The sequence below is a fragment of the Argentina silus genome, assembly GCF_951799395.1.
Source record: "Argentina silus genome assembly, chromosome: 14".
Lineage (NCBI taxonomy): Eukaryota > Metazoa > Chordata > Actinopteri > Argentiniformes > Argentinidae > Argentina > Argentina silus.
Window position 1 is genome coordinate 5,702,985 of NC_139668.1, and position 12,500 is coordinate 5,715,484.

Sequence of the window (12,500 nt, forward strand, 5' to 3'; positions counted from 1 at the left end):
CAACATGACATCACAGTGAGTGACAAGGCCTTGTTTAGCAACAACCCCCCCCCTTGTCCTAAAGCTGCTCATTCTTCATCTACAGCAGTGATCCTCAATCCTGGTCCTGGAGAACTCCAGTCGCTCCAGGTGTTTGTCCCAGCCTAGCGACATCACACCTGATCTCCAAAACCTCGATGAGCTGAGTCAGGCGTGTCGGTGCTGAGCCGGACCAGAAGTCTGCAACTCTCTCCAGGACCAGGGGTGAGGATCACTGGCCTGCAGCCTACTGAGTCAATAGAAGGTAGTAGGAGGGCCAGGGGTTGTTTACCTGGGGGGGAGGCTGGCGGAGGTAGAAATCGGAGGACGGCCTCATTTGTCACGCATGGTATTGGAGTGGGGAACGGTATCAAACACAGATTCCTACCTTCCCCAGCCTCCATTGATGTAGAAGAACAAGATGAAGATGACTTTACATTGAGGAATTGTACACGTGTTTGATACCGTTCCTCATTCCATTCCATGCATTACAAATGAGCCCGTCCTCCGATTTCTACCTCCGCCAGCCTCACCTGGTGTTTACAGACTGGGCTCAGGTGAGGTGAGGTGAGGGGGGGGGGGGGGGGGGGGTTCGGGAGGCGGAGCAGGTTCGGGGGGCCACATTAGAACAGTATTTCTTTGACCAAATATGGCATTCCTCCCCCCAGTCCTCCAGTCTCCAAACACACACGGCCGCACAATGCATCATGCCAAATGACACAGTTGTATTATATCGTCACAAACTCAAAAACACCTTACGAAGAAGAAAAGTCTACGATGCTGAAAATGAAATGTGGGACACAGAGCGGGTGGGCAAAACCAAACCTCACCCAAACACACTGGAACTGGATGGGTGAGAAGAGATGACACCATTTCTGACACAACTTCAACTTCTCACAATCTGTGATCACACAGCAACACGCTCTCTCTCTCTCACACACACAGAATACACAATTACAAACACTGAACACACACACACACACACACCTCTAGTCTCTAAACACACACCACCACTACCATGAGTGATCTCTAGCCTATCTCTAGGGATATGGAGCTACACACAGTCTCTACGTGGCTGAGAGAGAGGAGGGTGGATGAAGGGGCGGGGGGGGATTGAGAGCTGGATGGTCCCATACCCCCTCCCCCCCCCCTCACCTGCTCTCCTTCTCCAACCCCAACACTGTAGACTGTCTGAGCATGCTGGTGTCTGGGAAAGAAGAGACCCCCCCCCCCCCTCCTCCCTTCACTTCCCTTGATCTAACCATGATTTTATCAATCAGTAGGCTGTGTAACTTTTAAAGCTCCCCAGTGACAACTAAATTATTTCCACCAGAAAAAGGGATATAAAAAAAAAAAACAACTAGAGAAATCTAGTGGATCTCTCCCTCTTTCCATCTTTCTCTCTCTTCTCTTGGCTTCCTCTCTAGTTTCTCTCCCTATTTCTCTGGTCTCTCTCTCTCTCTCTCTCTCTCACTCCTTCTCTCTCTCTCTCTCTCACACACAGAGCTCAGAGCCCACAGGCTCTTTACAGCAGTGCAGTTAGTGATTGTAAAGAAGCCATGTTTTAGTCTGTGCCTACAAGTCCCAGCATGCTGCAGCCAGAGAGTGGGAGGAGCTTGAGGTGACTAGCCTGGATGAGAGAGGTGAGGGAGGTGAGGGAGATGGGGGAGGAAGTCAGAGAGGAGTGAGTGGGGGGGGGGAAGGATGGGGTGAGGAAGTATTGTTAGAATCTTACCACCAACGGGGGTAGCGGACTGAGATCCTGAGCCAATGAGAAGGCAGGATTGGAGAGAGGGGTAGGAGCCGTAAGCCCATTGGTTGGGAGAGGGGGAGCGGAGGCGGGGGAAGGAACAGCAGATTAAACCAGATGAATTATGGATGTTAGAGCGCAAAGCACGATGGGAGTTAGAAGACAGAGAGCATCATGGGAGTGTTCTTGCGTCCAGGACCCAGAGAATGAGGGCGGGGCCAACACAAGCACGCTTTTACACACGGAAATGAATAAGAACCAACAAACAGGTTAAAACCAAATAAATCGAGTAAGCATTGAAACACGCACAGAGACTCAGCCGTGATTGGAGGAACGACAGAGCAATGCATGATGGGATAGCCGAGCGCTTGGCGCTGTAGAGCTGATTAAAGCCATGTCAGTTCACCATGGAGGCAAATAAAAATGCACTCTAACACACAGACACGCACACACACACAGACACACACACACAGCTCTCCAACCCTCGACCCAGTTGCTCTCCTTCTCCTTCCCCCTTTTCCCTCTTTTTCTTAATCTGTCTTTCCTAGAATCTGTTCTTTCTCCCTGAGCTTCCGACCTTTGAGTGAACGAGTGTCTCATCCCTGTTTCTGCAAGTTTACACTGCAGGGGAGGCTGGCGGAGGTAGAAATCGGAGGACGGGCTCATTTGCAAGGCATGAAATGGAAAGAGGAACGGCATCAAACACGTGTGTTCTCACATGAGGGAAAACACGTGTTGGATTCCATTCCTCTTTCCGTTCCATGCATTACAATGAGCCCGTCCTCCGATTTCTACCTCCGCCAGCCTCCCTCTGGTACAGCGATCTTACAAGACAGACACACGCACACACACACACACACACACACACACACACACCTTTAGTACACTGCCGTGACTTGCTCAGTGAACTAGTTTCACAATAGACTCCATGATCTGTTCATGTTGATCTGGTGTTCATCAACAGGCAGAGCCAGGCAACAGCAGAAATGGACTCTTCACACCAACACACCACCCTCAGTGATGAGACAACGAAGCATGCGGAGAACACACACACACACACACAAAACAACATTGACCAGAATGAGAGCCACAGAAAGTGTCCGCCCTTCACATGGTCTCACACACACACACACACACACACACACACACACACAGTCCCTCACATAAAGACAGAATACCTGGCGTGCAATCTGATTCGTCGGAACCTGAAGGCACAAAAACATTGGCAGGGTGCTTATTGTCACTGTGAGGGAGACCAGCACAGCAACTCCACAACGTGTGTGTGTGTGTGTGTGTGTGTGACACATCTCTCTATATCTATAGATATATAGACATAGATCGATATCTGACACACAGTCATAAAGCACTACAATGTCTATGACACACACACACGCATTACATGTGATAAGTGACATATATAGATATTGTATACAGCAGTGAGATGTGGTGTGTGTGTGTGTGTGTAGGGGGATATGGTGTTTTTGGGAGCATACACACACCATGTTAGTGAAAACATTTCATTTAGGCGTTTGTTTCGTGTGTGTGTGTGTGTGTGTGTGTGTGTGTGTGTGTGTGTGTGTGGAGGGTCAGGGGTGGGTACATACGTTGTGACTGAGACACCATCTTGGTTCGGCTCCTCCCTCGCGAGTCCACCTGGCCGCCGCCCACTCCGCTGGTTGGTGTAGAGAGAGGCTGCTTGGTGCGTAAGCGCCCTAAAGGTCAGAGGTCACACAGTCAGAACACACACGCGCGCCATAAAACACTCAGTCACTCACACACTCGCTCACTGACTCACTCACACACTCACACACTCACTCACACACTCACACACTCACACACTCACTCACACACTCACTGGTTTAAGATAATACACAGTCAAGCACACATTTGAAATGGAATGAAGCCCAATCCCTGCTATGAGCTACCAATAGCTGAACAGCTACTAAGCACCATTGCTGAACACTACTTAGTCTACACACATCCACAGATGCACTCTCTCTCTCACACACACTCAGACACTCTCTTAACTACAGTCTTACCATTGTCTGACCTGGCCCCTACAGACAGACAGAGAGGGAGGGAGGGTTAAATCACACACCCTTAACCTCAGAGTCAATGGTCATCACACACGCGCGCACACACACACACACACACACGCACACACACACACCCTCTTTGGGGCGGGTACAGCTGATTCTAGACCTGCTACCTGGAGACATGATGAATGACATGAGATGAGACGTGTTATGTTAAGGACAAACAACAGGGGGCGCTATGGTCACAGACTAGGATTACCGGGCTAGCCCCCAGAACACACAGTAGATGGGGATGGAGGGAGGGAAATCAATAAAGGAGAACAGAAAAGGGTAAAAGCGTGAGTTGGTTGGAGCAGGAAGCACAGTGAGATGATCTTACCATCCGGTTTATCGGAGGGATCATCTTTAGAGGCAGAGAGAGAGAAGGAGAGAGAAGGAGAGAGAGAGAGAGACATTAGAGAGAGAGCAGGAGGATGAGGGATGAAGAGAGAGAGAGAGAGAGAGAGAGACATTAGAGAGAGCAGGAGGAGGAGGGATGAAGAGAGAGAGAGAGAGAGAGAAAATCAGGAAGAAAATAAGAGCAGGAGAGAGAGAGAGAGATGGAAAGAGAGAGAGAGGAGTATAGTTCCAATGTTAGTAAAAGAACATTGTTCAAACAGAGACTTATACAGGTACAACTACTACTACAACAACAACACCAACAAACACTATCTACACAATACAGCCATCCAATACACCTACAGGCAACAAGCAGAGACACAGACAGACAGACACACACACACACACACACACACAGGAGAGGAGGCAGGCAGTGTTCATTCAGGAGGAGGTCTGCCCATTAATACAGCATACAGCAGCACAGTGAGAACAGGGGAGGCAGAGGGTGTGTGTGTGTGTGTGTGTGTGAGCATGTGTGTGTGTGTGTGTGTCATGCAGCAGTTTGAGGTGAAATAAGAGAGCAATCCACTGGGAAGTTCTGGAGGCTTTTCTGATCCAAGAGAATCCTCTGATTGGTCCAAGCTGAGGCGGTTAGACACACCCACTCTTACACCACCCCTCTGACCATACCAACACTTGAGATTTTCTCTCACACACACACACACACACGCACACACACACACACACACACACACGCACACACACACACCGTGCGCACACACACACACACCGTGCGCACACACACACGCGCGCACACACGCGCGCACACACACACACACACAGTGTACTAAAAACACTGATATATTGACCTGAAAGTGATTTGATCAAGTCAAGCTGACTGCCACCTAACTGAAATAGGGACATACAGTATATGTCTGTCCTGGCTGCCTGATTGGTTGCCTGCTTGCTTGATTGACAGGGCCCTTACCCAGTGACGAGTAGGAACCGGGGGGCAGTCTCCCCGCCCCCACAGACTGCCCGATGTGCCTCTGCTTAGCAACCGTTGCCGCGTTAACATCCACATCGCTACGGGAACGCTGCAGGGAGACCAGCGACGCCCCTCCCTTATTTCCCGCCCGGACTGGGAGGGTGGGGGGAGGGGGAGGGGGTGGGGGGAGGGGACGCAGGAGGGAGAGGATACACACATCACACACACATGCAAACACTACTGATACACACACAATATCACCTTATAGACACACACACACCACTATACATATATATACACACACACACACACACACACACAACACAACACAACACGACAGTAGCCTGCTAGCATCCCCACTGTAGACAGTAGCCAGCTAGTCCACCCTCTACAGTGGATGAACAGCCTGTACTCACAGGGCCACAGCAGAGAGAGCAGGGTATGCTAACGGCTAGCATCGCTAGTGAAGAGCCCTCAAAGACAAGAGCTTGGAGTGTTCTCAGTCACATACAAAACACACATACAATGATGTGTGTGTACGAATACAAACATTTATATACGAACATGACCACACTTCACATTCACTTTACAGGACTGGACACAGGCAGCAATAATCAGTATCTGAAAGGAGTGTGTGTGTGTGTGTGTGTGTGTGTGTGTGTGTGTGTGTGTGTGTGAGAGAGACTTACCTCTCCCTGGCCCTGGGGCAGCGGACCATTTTGATGACAGGGGGCGACTGAAGGAGAGAGAGAGAGAAGGAGAGCACATCAAGGCCAAGAACAGGGAAGATAAACACCATCTCAAAATCCTCTAATCTAAATCCTCTGAAACCACAAGGTCGAGCTCCGGGACCAGAGGTGAAGGGTCACGGCGGTGTCAGGGGTGAAAGGTCGTGGGGGGGGGGTTGTCAGGGGGGATTACTTGAGGCTCTCCTGGGAGGAGGAGGAGGAGCGGTCGCTCTGGGGGAGGGAGGCCACGCTGCCAGAGCTCTTCAGAGACGACTGGAGGCTCTTCTGATAGGACGGCTCCAACGAGTTGAACAGAGAGTCTGTCTCCCCGGGGAAGTGGTTCCTCAGACCCCAGTACGCCCTGGGAGGGAGGGAGGGAGGGGGGGGGGGGGGAGGGGAGGGACAGAGAGAGATAATTAAGTTTCAGGCTAGTGCATTGTAAAAGATTGGAAAAGAATGAGCTTACTCAATAGGGTGTGTGTGTGTGTGTGTGTGTGTGTGTGTGTGTGTCTTACTTGCGGGCCTCTACTCTGGCCTCTGCGTCTGCATCTCTGATTCCCTTCTTGATGCTCTCCACCATCACTGATGTATGTCTGAGAGAGAGAGGGGGGAGGGGAGAGAGAGAGAGGGGGAGAGAGAGGGGGGAGGGAGAATGAAAGTGAGTGAGTGAGAGAGAGTGGGAGAGAAAGAGAGTGGGAGGGAGAAAGAGAGAGGGGGGAGAGAGAGAGAGAGAGATGGGGGGAGTGGGAGGGAGAGAGAGAGCGAGAGAGAGAGGGGGAGGGAGAAAGAGAGTGGGATGGAGAAAGAGAGAGGGGGGAGAGAGAGAGAGAGAGAGACAGAGATGGGGGGGGGGGGGGGAGTGGGAGGGAGAGAGAGTGGGAGAGAGTGTTTTTACACAATGTGGAAACATTCCAGCTGAGATGATAACAGCTGGAGCCACTGGTAACCCTGGTAACTGGTAACCCTAACAACACTCACCTCTCCAGAGAATGAGTCTGCCACTCCTGCAGCAGCAGGTCCAGGAACTCGTAACAGCGCCTGAGAGAGAGAGAAGAGGAAGAATCATCATCATCAGTATCAAGTATCATGCATCAGTATATCAATATATTTCCTTTCCATTGGCTAGAAGGAAGGTAACAAACCCAACCCACAAACATCAACATCATCAAAAAAAACTCCTCATCCTCCTCATCCTCACCTTCTGACGGCCACAGACTTGGAGGTGCAGTTACTGGTGATGAGAGGGATGAGTCTGGGGACGTGAGTGTGCTGCAGGGGGAGGGCGGGAGGGGGGGGGGGGAGGGAGGGGAGAAAGAAGTCAGAATTCTACAATTACAGCAATGTGACCTTTCTGACCAATTGAGCATGTTTTAATGGTTAGCTAGTTTGGTGTGTGTGTGTGTGTGTGTGTGTGTGTGTGTCTAACTCACCCGTATGATGAAGCGTATAGCAGACACACCGGACTGGGCCATGACTTTGGCACAGTTGGGGACAAGGTTGAAGAGGACAGGAACGATGGCCTCCGCTCCATGGTCAAACTTGTTACCCAGGAGCGTTGACAGGTAGCTGTAAACCCCCCCCACACACACACGATCAGACATAAAACACACACACACACACAGACATAAAACACACACACACACACACACAATCAGACATAAAACACACACACACGCGCCAAAAGTTACACAGTCCTCACATACATTGGCCGACAGTTTAACAGACACAGACACAGACACAGACACAGACAGACACACACACACAGGTACTCACGCCACAGTGACGCAGGCCTCCCTTACGACCTGGGAGCGCAGGTCTTTGGCCGACAGTTTAAACGCTCCGTCCAGAAGACGCAGGTGCTGGTAGAAACACTCGTACTCCATCGCCCCGGCAACCAACAGGGACCGGACCTTCTTCATCTGCAGAGGAGACAGACAGACAAGACAGACAGCAGGAACAACCAATCAGAAATGAGAGCAAACAGCGGTTCGACCAATCAGAATCCGGGCTCTTGGGGGGGGGGGGGATAGGGGGGATAGGGGGTGTCGTACGCAGGGCGAAACATAACACCGGCCACCAACAGCTGGTCAACGTTGCCATTGGCTGGTGAATCTGTGGATCGGACCAGCCCACTTTGGCAGGGAGCCAACAGCGGTTTGCGAATTGCAATGCTTGAGTTTAAAAATCGGTCGCGCTGGAGCAAGCCGCAATTATGGTCACCATTGATTAAACATTAGTAAGTCTCCTGCCGCTGATGAAACTTCTCTGGAGCTCCAGCGGACTGTCACTGCTGCTACCAACCAACCTCTGTATGGGCAAGACTTAAAAAGGGGCAATCTGGGATTGGTCCATCCATTTTTGGGCTTTCAAATGAATTATATATAGCCATGAAGAATATAACGTATTCATGAGCTTTTTTTCCCAACTGTCGTACCACATCACGACCCAAAATATAAGCTCGTTTTGTTTTACAGTTTCGCCACTGTTTCTAAACAATGCAATCGCAAAACAAAACACCGTTTCGCTTCAAAACACGGTTAAAACTATCGTTTTGATCTCAGGGATGGTCGGCCCTTTGCATCCATAGCTCTGAAACTAAAGTGGCAGGGAGCCCGCTTTGTTGGTGTTAGAATTCCGGATTGCACCTTTAAAGCCTACTAAAGGCAGAGTGGTTCTGTGGAGGGAGTAATATTCGATGCGGCAGGGTTAGGGTTGGGTCAGGCTCATGTGGTCCTTTGTGTGCTTTATGCCTTTCGAAAAATATTTAAGCTTGTAAAAAAAGAAAAAAAAAATTAAATAAAAAAATTAAATAAAAAAAATACTACTAATCAGAGTGTCTGGTTTTGTTCTCGTCCTCCTCCTCCAGACATCATGTCTGGGAGAGCAAAAGGTCATGAAGAAGAGACTCACGGCTGCAGCTCTCTGGTCCCAGTCGTGTTTGTCATCAGAGCAGATCTCGCGGATCTTATTCAGGTTATCCTCCAGATCGCGAGATGAATAGATCTGAAAGGGAGGGAGGGAGGGAGGGAGAGAGGGGGGGAGAGGGAGAGAGAGTCACAAGATTACCGAGGTGACACTGGTGTGTGTGTGTGAGAGGGAGTTCAGTTTTGCTGTGTCACAGGTGCAGGAGAGATTACTGGGTACCTGTTTATGTACCTGTGAATATGGTGTGTGTGTGTGTGTGTTTGTTACCTGTACTACTGGGACGTCTGTGAAGGCTTTGACGAAGTCTTCCTCATCGATGCCCCCAACCCCATCCTTAGACCCTGCAGACACAGAGAACAGCATAGTCAGTGAGTGACTGTTTATGTGTGTGTGTGAGAGAGAGAGAGAGAAGAAACACACCTGATTCTATACAGTAGACTATACAGCGATACAGTACCAATGATATAACCAAGTAATACTCCTGTGTCTCTCTGTGTGTGTGTGTGTGTGTGTGTGTGTGTGTGTGTGTGTGTGTGTGTGTGTGTGTGTGTGTGTGTCTCTCTCTCTCACACACACACACACACACACCATTCTCTTCTCTCATTCCCTAATGGACTTCCTGTCAGTAATGGACCTGTCAATCAAATCTCTCATGGGGCCTGCACTAGAGCAGGAGGAGGGGGGAGAGGGGGAGGGGGGGGAGAGATGGAAGGAGGAGGGGGGAGAGGTGGAAGGAGGAGGGGGGGAGAGGTGGAAGGAGGAGGGAGGAGAGAGCAGAGGAGGGAGGAGAGCATTGGAAATCTACCTCTCCCTCCCCAGGGCCAGTTTCCAATATAGACTGTACCAGAACACTAGCCGTTACCCTGCTCTCTCTGCTGTGGCCCTGTGAGTACAGGCTGTTCATCCACTGCAGAGGGTGGACTAACTGGCTACTGCCTGCAGTGGGGATGCTAGCAGGCTGCTAGCCCTGTCTGCCCCCTGTCTACTGCAGTGGTGGATGCTAGCTGGTTGCTAGCCCTGTCTGCCCCCTGTCTACTGCAGTGGTGGATGCTAGCAGGCTACTAGCGCCCTGTCTGCCCCCTGTCTACTGCAGTGGGGATGCTAGCTGGCTGCTAGCCCTGTCTGCCCCCTGTCTACTGCAGTGAGGATGCTAGCTGGCTGCTAGCCCTGTCTGCCCCCTGTCTACTGCAATGGGGGATGCTAGCAGGCTGCTAGCCCTGTCTGCCCCCTGTCTACTGCAATGGGGGATGCTAGCTGGTTGCTAGCCCTGTCTGCCCCCTGTCTACTGCAGTGAGGATGCTAGCAGGCTACTAGCCCTGTCTGCCCACTGTCTACTGCAGTGGTGGATGCTAGCAGGCTGCTAGCCCTGTCTGCCCCCTGTCTACTGCAGTGAGGATGCTAGCTGGCTGCTAGCCCTGTCTGCCCCGTCTACTGCAGTGAGGATGCTAGCTGGCTGCTAGCCCTGTTTGCCCCCTGTCTACTGCAGTGGGGGATGCTAGCTGGCTGCTAGCCCTGTCTGCCCCCTGTCCTGTCCTCTCTTTCTCTGTCTGTCCTTGGGAGAGATGCTACTGTACAGTCACTGCTCTTTACCCAACCCAGTCTGTGTGTGTGAGGGTGGATACCATCACTTATTCCATTCCATGCATTACAATGAGCCCGTCCTCCCGATATCTACGTCCACCAGCCTCCCCTGAAGCGAGGGGGAGGGTGGCAGACAGTGTTGTCTCTGAGATAGCAGACTCTTTGCTCTATGGCTCTCAGATCTCTGCTCTGGGCACAGTCTCTCTCTGTGTCTCTCTCTGGGTCGGTCAATTAAGACTTGTTATCTGTTCTCTTCTGTTCTCATCTCTCTGTTCTCTCAGACAGAGAGAGAGAAAGAAAGAGTGTGTGTGTTTGTGTGTGTGTGTGTGTGTGTGTGTGTGTGTTTGTGAGTCCGAGCGGAGTGTGTGGGCGGACTGCAATCTAAATGCTAATGCAGCAGACACAGACAGAGGGACCACCACAGAGAGCTGGCTAGCGTAGCATGGTGCTATCAGGAGACCCTCACAGAGAGCTAGCCTAGCATCCTGCTAACACGCTAGCAACACAGAACCAGACAGGGAGACCCCCCCCCACAGAGAGCTAGCCTAGCATCCTGCTAACACCTTAGCAACACAGAGCCTGAACGCTGTCAAATAATGGAGAAAGCCGGCAGTGGTACCGACCAAGAGGTGAGGAGAATAAAACAATATGGCCGCTGTTTTATCAATGTTGGCTTTTTGAGTCCACCTGTTGTGACACTATCTGGTTACAGCCAACCGGATGAATCCATAGAGGAGGCTGTAAGGATCTGAATGACTACATCCTATACATGGACCAAATACTCTCTCATTTCTCTCTCTGACAGAAACTGGAACTGACTCAGACTGCTGCCCTACAAAACAGTACTGTTTGTGTGTGTGTGTGTGTGTGTGTGTGTTTGTGTGAGACTCCAGATAAAATGATCAGGCACACGAGCCTAGAATCGACCGCCTGCCTGGTCGTGGGAACGCAGCTTCCTTCCTCCGTTAGACAGAGAGAGAGAGGGATCAATAGAGAGAGAGAGAGAGAGACCAGAGGATAAGAGACCAGAGGAGAGAGAGCGAGGGATCAATAGAGAAAGAGAGAGAGAGAGAAAGAGAAAGAGAAAGCTCTATTTGACGATCCTGAGGACAGATAACCCCATCCCCTCTCTGCAGTAGGTCTGAGCTGCTGTACTGTTCTTACAGCCCTGCTTATTCTGGCTTCTCACCTCTGCTTCTAGAACATTCTGAGACTTCACTACACAGAGTGACTGGAGTATCTGATCACAGCTGTTTTATACATCTGAGGCTGCTTGTGTGTGTGTCAATGTGAGTGTGAGTGTGAGAGAGTATGTGTGTGTGTGTGTGTGTGTGTGAGAGAGAGAGTGTGTATAAAACATTGCAGCCCTAGCTGTGATCAGATACTCCAGTCACTCTGTGTAGTGAAGTCCCTCAGAGTGTTCTAGAAGCAGAGATGAGAAGCCAGAATAAGCAGGGCTGACAGAACTGTTTGTGTGTGTGTGTTTGTGTGTCTGTGCATCAATGTGAGTGTGAGAGTGTGTGTGTGAGAGTATCAATGCGAGTGAGTGTGAGAGAGAGTGTGTGGGTGTGTGTGCATCAAAGTGAGTGTGTGTGTGTGTGTGTGTGTGTGTGAGTGTGAGATAAAGATAGAGAGAGAGAGAGAGAGAGAGAGAGAGAGAGAGAGAGAGAGAGAGAGAGAGAGAGAGAGAAAGCGTGTGTTCCTTGGACCCTTTGGCCTACTTCTCCTGGCTGGTGGCGACGATGAGGTGCAAAATGGCCGCCGTGCCTCTCCCAGGTGGGAGTCTGTAACCGGTGGTACAGTAGCAGACAGGTCGCCATAACACCTGAAGAAGAAGAAGAAGAAGAGTGACCTGTGACCCCCTCACCTGCGAGCTTAGCTCCCGTGGCGCTGGGCCTGCGTGCCGCCGCCGCCGTCTCGGGGGCTTTCTTGGGGACTTTGGGGACCTTGAAGGCGGCCTGGGCCGAGGAGGGACGATTCCCATCCACGCTGTCATCGTCCTCAAAGCTACGGTCTGGAGGGAGGGAAGAGGGAGGGAGGGAGAGAGAAGGATAGTGTTATCATTCAACATCCTCATTAATACAGTCTGAAGGAGA

At 51.0% G+C, this 12,500-nt stretch overlaps 1 protein-coding gene across 1 annotated transcript in view; it reads right to left on the bottom strand.

The window, feature by feature from the left end:
* Window positions 1–12,500, bottom strand: part of clasp2 (cytoplasmic linker associated protein 2) — a 50,452-nt gene that overhangs the window by 10,650 nt on the left and 27,302 nt on the right. The window contains 14 exon segments of the mRNA XM_083685033.1: window positions 2,947–2,973; window positions 3,373–3,480; window positions 3,808–3,825; window positions 5,171–5,323; window positions 5,860–5,906; window positions 6,092–6,259; window positions 6,414–6,491; window positions 6,877–6,936; window positions 7,097–7,167; window positions 7,329–7,464; window positions 7,672–7,817; window positions 8,809–8,901; window positions 9,091–9,164; window positions 12,272–12,418. Coding sequence (XP_083541159.1) covers window positions 2,947–2,973; window positions 3,373–3,480; window positions 3,808–3,825; window positions 5,171–5,323; window positions 5,860–5,906; window positions 6,092–6,259; window positions 6,414–6,491; window positions 6,877–6,936; window positions 7,097–7,167; window positions 7,329–7,464; window positions 7,672–7,817; window positions 8,809–8,901; window positions 9,091–9,164; window positions 12,272–12,418 — 1,326 coding nt within the window.